Raw genomic sequence first — 18,619 nt, 5'->3', positions numbered from 1 at the left:
CTCTTCACATGCCTCTGAAGCAGGGAACACTGTGATGAGCACTGTGATGTCACTAGGAAACCAGAAAACCATTTTTGGTCAGACGAACACGTCCTGACCTCCAACTCTCTGCTCGGCTTTCACACCACTGAACGTGGTCACTACTCATGCCACAGACCAACCAGGACTCAGCTGCAGGCCTCCAGTTTGACCCCAGTGGTTTAAACGAGCGTATGTCTGTGTGCATGTATGTGTATGTGTGAGCATGTCTGTGGCGTCCTGCTGCTGTGTGTTTGTGTGACACCCTCAAGGGCCAAAGAGATCAAAGCTCTGATCTTCATCATCATCAATGTGACTGCTGCTAAATAAAGGACAGAAAATCACATACCAACAGGAAGTCACATAATGCAGGAGTGACCCAGAATCTCAGGGTGTGAGTTGGAGTTAGCTCTGATTGGTGGATTCCTGTTAATGGAGCACACCTTATAAAAATACTGACACCATGTAAACGTCACAATGAACACCTAAAATCCAGGTGAACTCCTGCTCGTCAACTCTGTCTGCTCCCTGCAGTGGTCTGAGATAAGACCAGCTGACAGCTGTAGCCACAGTGCCCCCCTGTGGGGCACATAGGAGCTGCAACGCCTGCTGACCGAGGTCATTGCAGCCTTAACCTTTGCTGTCACAGCTCCAAAGAACGCCAACTGGTCTGTTCAAGAAAACCGGACTTACCATACACAAAGAAATGTATAACAATCATATCTTGTTGTATAAGGACTGCACTGCTTCAGCCAAATCTACATACTATTCTATGTATTCTATTAAACTATGGTTTAATCAGTTCTAGTGAAGGTAACTCCAGGTCTCTCATTTCATTGTTTAGTAAAATTACAAAACCTCCGGACTGCTGATTTTTGCAACTCTCATATCTTTTTTCACTCATAAAATCGCTGATATCCACCAACAACTTAAATCTGTAGGAGCTTCTAGCTGTGAAGTAGACTTTCTGTTTTCCTCTTCCCTCCATAGCTGATGTACCAAATCTTACTCAAAAATCAAAATCAACCACTTGTCAGCTCGACCCTCTTCCCACTGTGTTAGTTAAAGCTTGTCTCCCTTCATTGGCTCCTCCTATAACTAGTATTATCCACTCTTCCCTTAACACTGGAATCATTCCTCCATCCCTGAAAACTGCTTCTGTCACTATAATTCTCAAAAAGTCTGGTGCAGATCCCAATAATTTTGATAATCTCCGCCCTATATCAAACCTCCCCTTTATTTTGAAATTTCAGTCTGGTTTCCACCCCAATCATAGTACAGAAACGGCTTTGTTAAGGATTACTAATGACCTTCTGATGGCAGCTGATTCTGGTCTTTTAACCATCCTCATCCTTCTCGATCTTAGTGCGGCATTTGACACAATTTCTCATGGTATCCTCCTGAGCAGATTAGCATCCATTGGCATTAGTCACACCCCCCTTGCCTGGTTCACCTCATAGCTCTCAGACCGCACTCAGTTTATCCAACTTAAATCACACTCTTCAAGTTTCTTTCCCGTTTCTGCTGGTGTGCCCCAGGATTCAGTATTAGGGCCCTTTTTCATTATCTACATGCTCCCTCTTGGCCAAATATTCCAAAAATATAATATCAATTTTCATTGTTATGCTGATGACACCCAGCTCTGCATTTCCTCCAAACCTAATTCATCCCTTCCACCTACCTCCCTCTTGAACCGTCTTATGGAGATCAGATCATGGTTCTCCTCCAATTTTCTCAAACTTAGCAGTAATAAAACAGTTTTACTCACTGGCACAGCCTCTATCTTAACCAAATCTAACAGTTTCTCCATTAAAAATTCCCCCATCCTTCCTTCCCCGCAGGTAAAGAGTTTGGGTGTCATACTTGACAGTCCTCTCTCATTTCATAACCCGATCTGCATACTTTTCACTTACGTAACATTAACCAGCTTCATCCCATCCTTAGTCAAAGCTGTGTCCCAGATGTAACACAGGCACTTTTATTAACATACAGCGTAGATGTACATTAAAAAATTACTCAAAAATAAATTATCAGCATTTATTAATAGTGCTCCATAAATAAAAGAAAACAATGTTGTTTTTGTGATAACAAAAATCTCACAATTGTGCAATCAAAATGTAAACTAACAGACGCTGAGTATAATAACAAAGAGACAGATTTCACAGCTGCTCTGTTCCCAAGTTCTACAGTGTGACTGAAAGCCTGGAGTTTGAAATCCTCTGTGTAACCGTGTCTTTTAACAGGAGCCATTTGAGGTCCCAATACGCACACAATACGGTAACATTACGTTGAAGCACAGTACGTATTACTCCGCAACAGTGGCGGTCCTAGCCTGTTTGGCGCTCTGGGCGAACACTCCCCACTTTTCTTGTCCATCTTCCATTGGTTTTAATTTTGCACTCCAGTATGAACACCCATCCCTCAACTCGAGGATCACCACAACATAATCTAACACACCTACACCTTAGTTCAGCGTTCCCCAACCTTTTTTGCACCACGGACCGGTTTATGCCCGACAATATTTTCACGGACCGGCCTTTAAGGTGTCGCGGATAAATACAACAACATAAAACTAGCACCGGCACCGAAAAAAAAGAAGATTTATTCATAACACACGTGAAAAGACCCAGGAAAACCAAGTTAACAATAAAAATGATAACAAAATAACGCCAAAAACTGATAAAAACCCTGAAAACCATGCATTTCACACCCGAGCCTCAACTCTCGCGGCCCGGTACCAAACGACTCGGCCCGGGGGTTGGGGACCGCTGCCTTAGTTCACAGATTCACTTTGTCTAGGGTGCATTTCTGAGATTTCACACAACCCAGGATTCAAATTGTGAATAGATAATGGGCTTGGATTTACAACATTATAAATTAAATGTGCTCTATTTGGAAGCAGCAGGGCCCCCTCCCCTTTCGATGGGTTGTGTGTAAGACTTTAAATCATCAAACTGTAAATTTTAAATTGTTATTGATCCCTTTACCCCTGGTCCTAAAGTGTATATTTATTTTCTTACTATTCTTATATTTATTGTTTGTTTACTTGCACTGCTGTAACTGGAGCCTCGTCATCTCGTCTCTCTGTATACTGGACTGTATTTAGAGGAGATGACAATAAAGTTTACTTTGACTTCAGCAGCGAGCAGGCGCACCACTTTTCGTGTATAGAATTTCGAAAAAACATGGGTGCAAATTATAAGTCTGTATTATAATGTCTGGTATTTTCGTGTTTGTTGGTTTGTTTTTATTTTGTTTTATTTTGCGAGTTGGTTATTAGATGCTGCTCCAGCCAGTCAGAGAATCCCCCGCCGCCCCGCCCTCAACTCCCTGTGCCGCAGGCGCACATCGCAGACGAGGGCGACCTTACTCCCAGCAAATGGGCGATAGAAAACCGATCGGTGCCTATGCCATTCCCAATATGCGCTGGCATGACGTCGGGGCAGCATAAGTACGAGCATTTTTTTTTTTTTTTTTTTTGCCGATGCCCGTGATGCCGCCCCCACCACGATGCCGCCCCGGGCAACCGCCCGTGTCGCCCGTATCTAAAACCGCTACTGCTCCGTGAGGCTCCAGACTACGGTAGCCGTAATGCTCCAACATCATCCATCAAGCGATGCGGCTTCGTAGTTCGTAGCTTACCAAAGTCGTACTAAAACATTTTTTGACAGATTGCTGAGCGCCGTGTACCACATAAAATCGGTTCACGGTCATTAAGAACAACCAGAATTCATACATAACGTGCACTGTCAACTTTTGAGAAAGCTGTTAGCGCGGTTAGCTCGTTAACACGTTGATGCGTCCAGCCCCACGCACAGGGCGATCCGCGGTAACGGAGATTTGCTGTGTCCGTCTTGTTGTTGCCTGCAGGTGAAGCGATGGGGGAGGGGGACTTGTGTTCAGTGAAGGAGAGGCGAGGCCGAGTAGAGACAAAAGAGAGGCAAACTTGCGGCTCCACAAGTATAATTATAACGCAACATATACCATATCGATATAAACGATGCTGTCACATCTTATATCTCGTATAAAAATATATCGATATTTAAAAAAAAAAAAAAAACCTCGATACATCGCCCAGTCCTACTGCTGCCATCCTTGTCCATAGTCTTATTACTTCCTGGATCGATTATTGCAACTCTCTCTTATTTGGTCTCCCTAATAAGTCCCTCCATAAACTTCAACTTCTTCAGAATTCTGCAGCTCGGGTCATAACTCTTACGGTGTGTTCACACCGAACGCGATGGACGCGAATAGAGCGTCAGGTTTACATGTAAAGTCAATGGAAAGGCGCGATGACGCGCGATTGCGGGTCCCGCGAAAATTTGGAAGCAGATTTGCGTCGCGAAAACGCCAAAACGCGTGAAACGCGCGTCAGTGTAGCGCGTCTGGCGCGTTTGACTCGCGAATAAAACCACGCGCGTGAGTTTTTGTGTTGCATTTTGTGCATACGCGCGTTTCGCGTCTACCGCTCGAGTTGGAAAAATCTGAACTCCAGCGTCAAATCGCGCCGCGACAACCAATCAGGAGCCTGGTGACGTGGCTGTTACCTAGGTCAAAGGGGCAGATCCAGCCAAAGCCTTTCATACTTCAATGGAGGGGAAGGCTAATCAATGCGGTAGCAAACAACTCGGAGCTGTACAACACCAGCTGCTTTCAGTACCGAGACAGGAATAAAAAGGACCGAGCTTGGAGGAAGATATGTGAAGAGATCGGGCAACCTGGTAAGTTCATTCATTTCTCTTTTGAAAGTTTTCACTGACCCGGGGAAGCCGCACAAAAGCTAGCAAGCCACCGCTATTTTCCCACTGACGTACAAATACCGTTCTGCTTTTATGCATGTTGTCATTTAGGAATATATTTTATTGTTTATTAATAAACAGCACACAGTGGTCCCGCTGTTCATCCGTCACTGCTTTGCTTTTTCGCTGATTTTTTATTGCACAGTACAGCATTGCATTCTGCAGCCTGATTGACAAATCTCCTGCGCTTGCCAAATTTATCACGTTTGGTTTTGATAACCATCGCGTCCAATAGAAAAAACAGCACAAAAACACCCATAACTATGAGCCTCATTCGGAAATAGACACCTGCACCGTGAGGGAAAAAGGCGCACGAAAGTGGCGGGCAGATGAAGGCAAACCGCGGCATAATAATACTTTTACGTTTTGCAATCTACAAAGGTTTGCACTTTGAGAATCAATTGTGAGAACTGTGACCAGGGGCTAGTTATTCTGAGAACCCCTGCAATAAATGAGGGACCACTGTCTACTCTACGATTATTATATCCAACCTGTTAACATTTAATACTGTATTGATAGAACCAACTGATTCTGCAGCAGAGCATCCCCAGTCCCTGAGCTCCTGCTGCTGCACCCACAGATATGTACAGCAAGCACTGATACCTTTTTAGTCGGTGGGATTCCCTTGTGATCACCTTTACTAAATATCTACAACCAATCTGATTATATCCTGTTATTGTTTTTTTGTTTTTTTTTCAATGTTGAAATTAAAATCTAGTAGCAGCCTTCTCATTTCTTTGTGTTTTGTGCTGTTTTACAGGCCCACAGAGGAGGACGGCTCCGAGGCAGATGAGGGACGGGTCCCAGGACGGTCCATCGGCGGTGGAGCTGGCCATCCTGGAGTCCCTGAAGAGGCCACACCAGTCTCCAATGGAGCATTTCCTCCTCAGCCTTGTTCCTGCTCTGGAGAGCAGCTGGTCCTTTTTATTCCTGTCTCTCTGTAAATTCTTATATTTTATATATTTATGTTTAATGTTTTTCTGTTTGAGACTTTTAATATTATTTCAAATAAATGTTTATAATGACTAATGTCTCAGTTCTACTACACAGCAAATGTTGGCACACAACTTGACACATGTAGAATTTATTTCATATTATACTAATGACAAAATATACTGATACAGTGGGATGCAGAAGTTTGGGCAACCTTGTTAATAGACATTATTTTCCTGTATAAATCGTTGGTTGTTACAATAAAAAATGTCAGTTAAATATCATACAGGAGACACACACAGTGATATTTGAGAAGTGAAAAGAAGTTTACTGGATTTACAGAAAGTGTGCAATAATTGTTTAAACAAAATCAAGCAGGTGCATCAATTTGGGCACCACAAAAAAGAAATGAAATGAATATTTAGTGTATATCAATGTGTGTGTCTCCTATATGATATATGGGGTGCCTTTGTCTGGATGTGCTTCCCATCCAGAGCTGCACAGCACAGAGGAAAGTTCCAGCGCTCCTGGAATCCCTCTGTGATGGACCGCCAGTCTCCAGGTGAAGGCACAGCCATGAAGTCGTCCACTAGACAGTCCCAGATGGACGTCGCTGCCTGGGGGGTGATCTGGCTCACCGTGGACACACCGACTCTGAAACTGAACGCGATGGTCCTGAAGGAGTCCCCGGTGACAAGGAACCTGGACAAAATTGTTCAAAATCAGTATTATGTGTACTGCAGTTACAAAATACATTATTCAAATTCCAAAATACTTTTGTGATGTCAGATATAAATCACAAAACTTAAATCTTACATAAAACATTTTGTAATTATAAGGATAATTACAAAATGTATATTAGATAATATCTAAAACAGTTGTGTTTTGTTTTAACTTTAACATATCATAATTTGATTGGTAGCAACTTTCACAACTACAGTGAGCCAATCACTCATAATTCCTAAACATGTCAATCAGGTAGGAATGAAGTAAGACATTAATAGAAATAAAGAGTTGTGTGTTGACATGTAGCCCTTTCCTTGCTTAAATCATTAATATTTTTGAAAAATTAATCTGTGATAAGACAGCTTATCAAGATAGAACCATGTAACTAGAGATGAACCAAACTGTTCACAGTTTTATCTAACTCTGTTTTAATAAAGGCTGTGACCCCTGCTATAGAGTCTGACAGCTGCAGGGATTATATACAAATATTCAACTATCCCAGAATTAAACCAGGTCTAAATAAAAAGGAGTGAGTATCACTACAAGGTTAACTCAGTGGTCCTAATGCTACAGTTTGATATCAGCAAACACCGAGCGCATACATTGATGTGACACCACAGCCATGCTATCATTGCAAACACTGATAACAGCATAAATCGAATTAAATCGGGACTTGATGAGAGCTTCTGAGTATCACTAGAAATATTATAAAGAGTCGTCTCTGTACCACAGTTTGCTTTCAGTAAACACCGACAGCATTCACTGTTAGCAGTGTATAACTGGATGGATTAGCATATTAGCACAGATATCAATAAAGGACTACCGTATTAAATAGTTTTACTAACCTCAGGCAGACGGACAGGCGCTCTGCAGGTGGGATTGAGCGTCTGTAGTTGGTGTCTAGGCGGGCGATGCTGGGACCGACGAGGGAAAGCAGGTCCTCAAACTGGCCGAGTGAATGACGGTGATAGCGCTGGAATCGGCCGTCATCCAGGCGCAGCTCCTGGAGCAAGTGGTGAAACTCACCAAACTGCTCATGCCTCTGGAGGACCTGATGGACCCAGGTACGGCGAGGACGTCTTTTACGCTGCTGCTCTGCTCTCCACAGTACATAGAGAAGGGAGACTCTCTCTTCAAGCGCTAGCTCGATAGCTGCCATCTTGCAAAGATACCGGTCTGGCACAACTCCCTCCCACATTCCTCCCACATTTCCGGTTCACGCGCGTCAAATTAGGGGCGTTTGGGGCGTTTTATTCGCGTCCATCGCGTTCGGTGTGAACACACCGTTACTCCCTTAAGAGACCATATTACCCCAATTCTTCAACAGTTTCACTGGTTGCCCATAGAAGCCAGGATAAACTTTAAAATCTTAGTTCTCACATTTAAGTGTATTCATAACCTCATCTTACCCTCCTTATCTCTGTGATCTGCTTCATATCCCCACTCTTACCCGCTCACTCAGATCTTCATCTGCCACTCATCTTGTTGTTCCTTCTACTCGCCTTATCACTATGGGGCACAGAGCTTTCAGTCGCTCTGCTCCTCGGCTCTGGAACTCACTTCCTTCAGCCGTAAGAAATATAGATTCCCTTCCCTTATTTAAGTCACAACTCAAAACCTACTTGTTTAAACTGGCTTACTCGCTTTAATACAGATTTTACTTGCTGTCAAATCGTGTTTTTTTTTTTTAATTTGTTGTTTGTGGTTGTATTTTGTGTTTTTTGTATTTTAATTTATTATAATCTATTTTAATCTACTGTTTTATTGATGTCTTCTTCTCTTTGTAAGGTGACCTTGGGTTTTAGAAATAAAATGTATTATTAATATTATTATTACTTGTTGCCATTGTAACAAATACTGCAGTCTGATGATCAATGACATCAGGATAAGAAAGAAACGCATGGTGAACCTGCGGATGCTCCGCCATGGTGCTCACAGGCGGTTTCACTCTTAGTGCAAGCTGCTGGATCAGTGAGGGATTCTTTAGAGCATGTTTGAAATTATTTAAACCTTTATGAACTCTCTCGCTGATGAGTCTTTCTGTTGGACTAATTTTAGTAAAACTATAAAATAACAGCCATGAAGCAGTGTGACCTTCATGTTTGTCAGCTTCACTATCCAAGGCAGCAACAGCACTGAACCAAGGTATGAAGGATATAGGCATAATTGATGTGTGGCGAAACCTCCATCCAGGCCAGAGGGACTTCTCCTTTTTTTCACCAGTACATAATACACACTCTAGAATTGATATGTTTCTTGTACCACAAAATATGATGGCAACAGTGATAGATTGCTCCTACTTAGCAGCTACTTTTTCAGACCATAATCCCATTAAACTTTCCTGGGCTACCAATATGTCGCAAAGTGTAACCTACAGGTGGAGGTTTAAAAATTATATGCTAGGAGACTCTGATTTTATTTCATATATGAACACTAATATTGAAATATTCCTAGATGCCAATTCAAACTCCTCTTCACATACCAATATTTGGGAAGCCCTCAAAGCCTATATGAGAGGTATGGTTATGTCATACGGTGCCAATAAGGTTAAAAAGGTCAGAGAGAAGATAACTAAATTGGAGATTGACATTAAAAACTTGGAACAGGAATATATTGCTACCAAAAAGGAAGAATACCTCAATATATTAACAAAAATAAGGTTGCAATATGATAATTTATGCACCAGCAGAGCAGAAGCAGCCATGGCCAGAACTAGATATCACTACTACAAATTTGGAAACAAAACAAGTAAACTACTGGCCTGGAAAATTAAGAAAGAAACATCTGATAAATTTATACGGACAATATTAACGGAAGATGATAAACTTCTTGATGAATCAGCACTCATAAATGCAGAGTTTAAACGGTTCTATGAAGATCTGTATAAATCTGAGCAAGGGGTCGACATAGAGCTGGGCGATAGAACGATAACGATATGTATCGCGATATAACTTTTACTCGATAGAGAAATTAAGCTATCGCGATAGACCTCGCCGCTCTTGTCCTCTTAAAAAAAAAAAAAAAAAAGGTCAGCCAATCCAAATTAAGCAGCGCAGAGCCGAACCAATCACAGCGTCACGTCGCGTGACTTGTTACGTACAGCACAAGTGCCAAGCCGCACGTGTGTTTGTTTGGGAAACAGCCAGCGGGTAATGGAGCCAGCGCGTAATGGAGGAAATGAGTGTGCCGACTAGAAAAATCAACCGAGCGTGACCGAAGAGAAAACAGATGATGGTTCCAATGACGGAGAGATTGTCGAACGGAAGAGCCATAGAAGTTCCGTAGTGTGAAGGTATTTCGGCTATTTCAAGTCTGACAAAAACAGAGTAGTGTGCACTGTAAATGTGCCGAAAGCAAGTCTGGAAATACAATAAACTGGTGCATGCGTCACACTGTGCGCCACGTTATTGTTTCGGTGAAATGAATTTCTACAATACTGTTACTGTTAATTCTACTCTCTGCAGTGTTTAAATGCTTACATATACACACAGTTACTGTCCCTCCACACATACGACTCGGTTCTGCTTCTATGCCCCAGCTTTGTTTACTTTTTCCCGCCGAGGCTTCTAGACTTCTGATTGCCAACATTTCTGCACGGTTAGGAATCTAGCGCCACCTGCTGCTTTGGCATGTTCATAGCAGCGTTTTCCTTCATTTCTGCCTTTATGTGTGGACGGGATTATTTTTTAAAACGAAAACGGAAAATCTCCGTTTTCAAAAATACCCGTGTACGTGTGGACGTAGCCTCAGTCTCTGACTGGAAGCGCTAATTCGTCATTCGGCTTTTGTCAGACTAAAGTAACTGTTAAAACTGTTTGAAAAGCTAAGCTATACAACAAGGAGAGATTGAGAATTTCCTTTTAGTTCTCAGTTTATTTGATATTGACAAAAGTTAGTCAGTTTTGTCTGTTCTTCTGTAAAACAAACTAAGATTTATTTTTAGAATTAATATTTTGTTTCTAAGTGGAATTGACAATTTAGTCTGTTTCGTTTGTTCTATTTTGAAACTTAAACGCTTTAGCGGCTGCCTTTTGTGTAGTTTGCAATATTTGCCTTTATTTATCTGAAAAAGTCTCATGTTCCTTAAGCAACGGCACATTTAAATCTTACAAATATAGTTATTTGGCTTATATCGTGATAGATATCGTTATCGCCTGAAATGAAAAAAACATATCGTGATATGAAAAAATCTCATATCGCCCAGCTCTAGGTCGACAGTACTGCTGCAAAAAGATTTATAGATGGAATAACTCTTCCTAAATTACATAATGAGGACAAGGAACTGCTTGATGCAGATATATCTGAGATGGAGGTTCTTCAAGCCCTCAAGTGTTTACAAAATAATAAGACCCCTGGACCAGATGGATTTCCAGTTGATTATTATAAGGCTTTTTCTAATAAAGTATTGACACCACTTACAAATATGATTAAAGAAGTTTTAGAAAATAATAAATTACCAGAATCATTGGAAATTGCAACAATCACATTATTGCCAAAACCGGGCAAGGACAAACAGAGATGTGACTCTTACCCTCAGCCTTTTAAATGCAGATTATAAAATATTATCTAAAATAATTGCACTTAGATTGGAGGACATTATGCCTAAGATAATAAATGCCAACTAAACAGGCTTCATTAAAAACAGACATGAAGCAGATAATGTGCGGCGTTTGCTCCATATACTGAATACTGCTTAAAAAAACCAAGACCCACTGCTAATAATCTCCATGGACGCTAATAAAGCATTTGACAGGATTGAGCCAAACTTTCTATTTCAGGCAATGGAAGCCATGGGCTTCGGAGAAAAGTTCACCCACTATGTTAGGACACTTTTTAATGCCCCCAGAGCCAATATCATAACAAATAATGTGCTTTCTGGCACTTTCTCTTTAACTAGAGGTTGCAGACAAGGTTGTCCAAATTCCCCCTTGCTCTTTGCGATTGCGATCGAACCACTAGCAGTTACCATCCATACTAATGCCTCCATATCTGGAATCAAATTCGGCACAAGTGAACATAAACTTTCTCTATACGCAGATGACCTCCTACTGTATATAACGGACCCTCTTAAATCAATTCCCTCTTTAATGAAGTGTCTTAAAGAATACAGTGCAGCCTCAGGATACAAGTTAAACTATACCAAAAGTGAGATTATGTTATTAAATATACAAGATAGCCGTATTAGAGCTCTTACTGACCCATTACAGTGGTGTAATAATGGATTTACGTATTTGGGTATACAAATTGGTAAATCCGAGGATCAAATATTCAAATTAAATCATATCAAACTGTTGGAGCAAACCAAACTTAATATTCAGAGATGGATGGATTTTCCATTATCTCTTATAGGGAGAATTAATGTTGTTAAAATGAACATTTTGCCTAAGTTTATCTACTTATTTCAATGTCTCCCTACAAATGTTCCTAAAAGTTTCTTCAAAGAGCTTAACAAACTCATAACGTCTTTCATATGGCAAAAGAAAAATCCAAGAGTCAAACTCTCCTCACTACAGGCCCCATATTCAAGGGGAGGACTTAATTTACCAAACTTTAGGAACTATTATCTTGCCTCCCAGTACCGATCAATTTGGATCTGGCTACATGCAGAGAGGAGTGAGGTTCGATGGGTTCCAATAGAACAACATGAGGTGAACCCCATACCATTAAAAGATGTTCCATTTTTAGGTACAAAAAAAATGTCTATCCAAGCTCACAAACAATTTGATAATATTAAACACCTTCTGTGCCTGGCAGGAATCCCACTCACTTCTGAAAATAAATATCTCTTTTCTTAGAAGGACACCCCTATGGGGCAACCCTGATCTCTCTTATCATATTGCTGACCCAATATTGCGGGGATGGAAAGACAGAAATATTCGAACTGTTGCCGACTTATACAATAATGATACATTTATTGACTTTCAACAACTAAAGGAAAAATTCAAACTCCCAGGACAAAATTTCTTCAAATTCCTACAAATAAGAGATTGGGTCAAAGAGAAATCCAAAGGATTATTCCCCGAGATTCCTAAAGAAACTCCTCTTGAAACGCATCTTTGCACCAAACCATGGAAGTCAATAAAATAATAATAATAATAATAATAATAATAATAATGGATACTTTATTGATCCCCATGGGGAAATTACTTGTTTTTTCTCTGCATTTGACCCATTCACTCAGTGAAGCAGTGGGCAGCCCACTAAGCAGGCGCCCGGGGAGCAGTGTGTAGGGACGGTACCTTGCTCAGGGGTACCTCAGGGTAGCCGTTAAGTGGATTCGAACCGCCGACCTTCCGATCATGGGGCGACCACTTTACCTACTGAGCTATCCCTACTGAGCTTTACCTACTGAGCATCTTCTATATACACTATTATCAATGAAAAGTTACCTGACTATAATAAAGCGTCTTTAAAAAGAAAATGGGAGACAGACCTGGGCTATGTCTATGAAGAGGTAGAATGGCACCATTTATTGGAACAGGCACAGACCATGTTAATTTCTACAAATCACAGGCAAATGCAATTTAATATATTTCATAGGATATATTATACCCCTTATAGGTTACATAAAATTGATATTAATTACTCCCCCAAATGTTTGAGATGTAAGGTGACAGATGGTGATCTCCTCCACATGCTGTGGAATTGCCCAGTGATAGAAGAGTTCTGGAGACGGGCCATTGAAATAATCTCAAGGGTAATGGGGATCCAAATCGAACTGGACCCAAAACTATGGATTTTAGGTGACACAGGTTCTATAAATGTGAATTATCACAAGAAATTTTTTATTTTACTTGCGAGTGCTGCAGTGAAAAAATGTATTCTGCTACATTGGAAATCTGAAAACTCTCCAACACTGAGACACTAGATTAATGAGCTAGCGTCCTACTGCACACCTGAGAAGATATTGCATAGTGTAAAAGGGAAATATGGAACCTTCGAAAAAATTTGGGGCCCCTTCCTGTCAGTACTACCGTCTTTGGACCTAACAGATCATAGAGATGACGCAAATCCCCCTGGGTCTGCCTTGAGTTGATCCCCGGTTAGGCCCTTCTGACTTGATTTCCTGAATGCTGTAGTTTTATCTTGTGGGATGTTGATTCCTGTGTATGAGAGTTTCTATAGATAGGTGTAAATATGGGCTATCTGGATACACGAATGTGATGAGGTTGAGAGCCATACAGGGGTAAAGGGGTGGGGGGATGGTGGGAGGGGTTCACATGATGTGTTTTCTGTTTTGCTCAATTTTTTATTTTATTTTTTTTTTAATTCTTTGTTCTTTGTTTGTTTGTGTGTTTGTTTTAAATTTCTGTAATTACCAATATTGTCATTATTATTATTATTATTATTATTATTATTATTATTATTATTATGCCTGTATTTTCTGTGTTTGGTTTTCAGATGTTTGAGGTTATCCATGGAAGGCATAGATACAAGAGTGTGCACCTGGGAGTGCTTCTGTGGTCAGTTGTGAGTTTTCTGTTTGTTTGTTTTTTTGTTTTTGTTTTCTTTCTTGCTTTGTGTGTATGTTTGTTTTTTTGTTCGTTTCCAATTTAAAAATGAAAATAAAGCTTAGAAAAAAAAATTTGTTGTTTGTGGTTGTATTTTGTGTTTTTTGTATTTTAATTTATTATAATCTATTTTAATCTACTGTTTTATTGATGTCTTCTTCTCTTTGTAAGGTGACCTTGGGTTTTAGAAAGGCGCCCTCAAATAAAATGTATTATTAATATTATTATTATTACTTGTTGCCATTGTAACAAATACTGCAGTCTGATGATCAATGACATCAGGATAAGAAAGAAACGCATGGTGACCTGCGGATGCTCCGCCATGGTGCTCACGGGCGGTTTCACTCTTAGTGCAAGCTGCTGGATCAGTGAGGGATTCTTTAGAGCATGTTTGAAATTATTTAAACCTTTATGAACTCTCTCGCTGATGAGTCTTTCTGTTGGACTAATTTTAGTAAAACTGTAAAATAACAGCCATGAAGCAGTATGACCTTCATCACTGCTAACCTGCTCGTGAAATGTTGCTGCTCAGTGAAACCGGCTGCAGGCAGGAAGAGGAAGTTGAGGAACTCACCGTCTTTGGTGTTGAGACATTTTTTCAGGCTCTCGTTGACCAGCGGACTTTTATTCTGAGGAGAAACATCAGCGAGAGCTCAGAACAGGTCAAAGCTGTCAGTCACACATCAAGACCATCATTGACCCCTCCCAACTTCCTGACTCCTCCCACCTCATTGTTCACTTTTCCAGACTACAAACTTAGATTTCAATCTAAACACACCATGAACCTGCTGTCTCACGTATTCCTGAATTTGAATACTTTATTAATGACGTAGTAATAGTCGCTCCAAGACACTAAAAACTGGAACTGACTAAACTAAAGTTAAAATATAGCAAAATAGCTCTTATTATAAATATTCCAGTATGCTACACAAATTAAATATATTTGGTTAAGATTGCCCTTGTTATGTGCAGATATTTTAGTGTGTGCTGTGTATTAGATGGAGGAGTTGTTCAGTGCTACATTACGTATAATCTCATGCTCTCGTTGTGACTGGCCAGCATGTCACAGAGTGAGTGGGAGGTATTGTCCGGCATTGTCCTGATCTTGGACTATGACGGACAGCACTGACTGATCAACACTGTGCTTGGAACTTCTGTGTGAATCACTCACCTCCAGTTTGTCCTGCTCCTCCATTGCCAGGAACACCGCCGCTCTCATCTCCGCCTGCAGGAACATGTCATCAATACAGGTAGTTATTGAAACCTATCAGTAAATTCATACATGTCATTCATGACAGATATTTCAAACTAAAAGGGTTTCCTAAATATTATTTCATTTCCATTCATCAGTTTTCTTCCAGTCATCGTATTCAGGGTCGTGGGGGGTGGAGCCTCTCCCAGAGGTGGGACACACCTGGACCAACCAGCGTGTTGCAGGACTAACAGCGTTTCATTCATTTGCTGTATTTCACATTATTTTTATATGAGCTCTCGGCGCAAATCTTCCTGGTTCCTGGATCAGATTTTAGGCTGACGGGTTCCAACTGTGCTGAAGTTAGCACGCACGAAACTAGACCTGCACAATCCACACAGCGCTTAGTTTAGATATAAGTCACAAACTGATCAGATATCAGTCACAAACTGATCAGATATCAGTCACAAACTGATCAGATATCAATAAGAGTGGTTTCAGGTTTGGAGGTAAGTCTTTCTCAGCACCTGACGCTGTCGAGTCACATGACAAAAACAGGGCGTGAAAGGAAATAAAAAAGGAAAACTATTTCTATTTGTTCTGTGAGGTTTCTTCTTCCTGGCTGTGAGCTTTGCGGTTCTATGCTGAGCCGCAGTTACACGTTATTAGTAATAAAATGTCTCATCTACTCTCACGGATGTTTAAACCGGTTTCAAAGGTTAGATCCTGCTTGATCGACAACAGCAGCAACAGAGCTCACACAGCTGCTGAACCTCTACACTCAGTCAGAACTTCATCTCTCCTCTCAGGTTAAATAAAATAAACCTGAAACAGTCTCTGAGCAGCCGGTTAGCAGTCGTTAGCTGCTAGTAGCTGTAGCCTATCCCGCCGTCAGGGCGTCTCACGTTAAACGTGACCTTTCACCTTCAGCTTGTTCAGAGCTCCGCTGTTCTCAAGATTCTGGATCAGCAGGTCCCGCAGTTCCGTGTCGTCCTCGGCTGCTGACATTTTTCTGTCTGAAGCTTAAGGTGCTAACGTAGCTAACTGCTGCTGCCAGGACAACACGCCAAAACAACCTGACGCAACTTCCGCCCTTTATTCTTCTGTTGCTCTTTAGCCGATCTGTACGCAGTTCAGCCTGAATGCCATCTGCTGGCTTGCAGTCGGAACTACAGCTGGATAATTTACCAGTTTAACAAACGGCGTTCACGGTCCGTGAGAGGGATTCAGCCTCACGTTTTTCATGTTATTTCTACTTTTATTATTTTTTACATTTAAGCCTTCAGTGTGGGACGGACAGATTTCGCAGGTCTTTCCTCCCCACTGCTGTCAGACTGTACAACAAAGACTCCAACTGATCAAACACACACATCCACACATGTGCAATAACACTAAGTGCAATTCTCTTTTCTTGCATCGTTGTATTTTTACTCAGTTGTATATAGAATTTGTATTCTATTTTTATCCTATTGTATATTTTATTCTATTTTATTCTACTGTATATAGTATTCTATTCTATTCTGTACAGTTGTGTACTGTATTTATTCTTATTATATTCTAATTTTTGCTACATAACTTTTGCACTGTCCACTTCCTGCTGTGACAAAACAAATTTCACACGTGTGGGACTAATAAAGGTTATTTTATCTTATGATTTCTAAGTTTCTGAGCTAGTTTGTGACCTTGTATTTATTATCTCTCCAGACGGAGTCTGTCTTCACATTAAATTAATAACTGCAATCGTTGCACGTCTGCTACAAAAAGCTTCAGAGGGGCCGAAAAATAAAACAGAAGACTCGTAAGATCCCCGGTGAGTAGAAATACTGCACTGTACTGCAGGGCCGTGCAGAGAGGTTTAAAGGGGCGGGTGCTCGAAGTTAAAAGGGGGCACATTGAACCAGGCTGAATAACAACAACACACATTCATCAAGAATCTAATATAGGAAGGGCAGGGCTGTGTTGATCTGAGACTGTAGACATTAAAAAGTCCACAGGAGAGATGGTAGCTGATTAAACAAGTGTCATGAGATAATAACAAAATGCAAAGATTGGTGACAGCGCTTGGAACCATAAGGCAACAAAAAACTGTGAGAAATAATTTAGGCTCTGCCTGTGAATCACTCTTTGCTTCTCTTCTTCCTTCCATCCCATCATTTCATATACCACTCTCCACTTGCTGTCTACCTGAGAACAAGGCACAACTTGCTATTGCAATAAACTATAATCTAATTATCCACACCTAACAACTCTTGCACTTAATCTTTAATAAAATGATGACAGAAAAATGTTATAGCACTGCCTTTAGTAGCCTCACACAGCTCCTACTGTTTCCTCCTCATGTCCTTACCAGGTATGTCTGGACAATGTTATATCATGAGTAAATCCATCTAAATAAAACACACACATGCACGCACACACAGTGACATTTTAGACCTTCTTCAGAATACTGTATATACTATGGGCATCATGGTGCTGATCCAGAATCCTTACATTATTATTTATTACTAGAGCTACAATAATAAAGCAATGAGGAGGGGGAAGTAATAAATATGAAATAATGTATTTATGATGATTCTATTTGTTTCACTATCCACTCTGTGCAGGGGCAAAGCTTATTACATTTTTAAACTGTAGCGATACAATCATTTTACTGCTGTAAATTCCAAATTTTGTCTTATTTAAAATATAAATCTAATATAATCTGCTTCTTAATGTATGTTCTTTAAAATACAGCGTGTTTTTTAATATATTATAATTATAATAATGCATAATTATGTGGACATGCATACTAGATCGTTTTTTAGTGAAATATAATCCCTCCAGAAAGGCAGGAAAAGCCCTGTAACTTACTTTAAAACTAAATATGTTTCTTAATACTTTAAAACTAAATATGTTCCCTAAAACGGTGACAGAGCTACAGACCCATGACAGCCTTACACAGGTAGCCAGCAGCTATGACCAGCACTACTTGTGCAGTTAATAAAAGGACAGGTAATGTTTGTCGCGCTGTTGCACACACAGCACGCTCATTTGTTTCAGTTCGTCAGTTGCCACAAGACAACTTACCAACGTGTACGTAATAAGCTAATACTCCTGTGTGCTACACACTACAGTGTACGCTGTACACCTACTTACTGGTTTTGTCGCATCAGTCTGTGTCTCTGAGTTAACTTGTGTTTCTCCTACAGCTCCGGACCGCTAAAAATGCGCGTGCTCTTTGTGAGCTCGTTCCCGGCTCGTAACCAGCGCGTTCTGCCGTCAAGGGCGATCATTGGTTAAATGTGATCATGTGACTGATGCAAGCCAGATCCTTTTATTTAGCAAAACTGTGATTAATAGTTAAATATTATTGTTGAGGGGTACAGACAGGACTCCGCACGCACGCACACATAAATTTTTTTTTTTTTAAAGTTGCCTCAACAAAAGGGCACTTTGGGCAC

General features: G+C 40.7%; 2 protein-coding genes across 6 annotated transcripts in view; both read right to left on the bottom strand.

The window, feature by feature from the left end:
• cep43 (centrosomal protein 43) overlaps nucleotides 1-18,424 on the bottom strand; it is a 41,658-nt gene extending 23,234 nt beyond the window's left edge. For 3 of the 5 annotated variants that reach the window (XM_012925188.3, XM_012925190.3, XM_012925189.3), the window contains exons 1-3: nucleotides 16,104-16,291; nucleotides 15,159-15,212; nucleotides 14,562-14,616 (exon numbers count right to left, since the gene is read on the bottom strand). In XM_012925188.3, coding sequence (XP_012780642.2) covers nucleotides 14,562-14,616; nucleotides 15,159-15,212; nucleotides 16,104-16,187 — 193 coding nt within the window. In that variant the 5' untranslated portion in view covers nucleotides 16,188-16,291. Of the gene's footprint in view, nucleotides 1-14,561; nucleotides 14,617-15,158; nucleotides 15,213-16,103; nucleotides 16,292-18,314 lie in introns of those variants that run through there. The other 2 variants (XM_076874228.1, XM_004572847.4) reach the window with 2 other exon arrangements.
• On the bottom strand, nucleotides 5,886-7,721 carry LOC143412696 (uncharacterized). Its single transcript, XM_076874227.1, has 2 exons — nucleotides 7,322-7,721; nucleotides 5,886-6,452 (listed from the first exon to the last, which is right to left on the bottom strand). The coding sequence occupies exons 1-2, from the start codon at nucleotides 7,672-7,674 to the stop codon at nucleotides 6,182-6,184; spliced, it is 624 nt and encodes a 207-aa protein (XP_076730342.1). The 5' UTR covers nucleotides 7,675-7,721; the 3' UTR covers nucleotides 5,886-6,181.
• Nucleotides 18,425-18,619: the final 195 nt, after the last annotated feature.

The sequence above is a fragment of the Maylandia zebra genome, linkage group LG15 (assembly GCF_041146795.1).
Source record: "Maylandia zebra isolate NMK-2024a linkage group LG15, Mzebra_GT3a, whole genome shotgun sequence".
Classification (NCBI taxonomy): Eukaryota; Metazoa; Chordata; class Actinopteri; order Cichliformes; family Cichlidae; genus Maylandia; species Maylandia zebra.
Note: the sequence above shows the minus strand (reverse complement) of the source record. Positions and strands in the feature narration are given on the sequence as shown.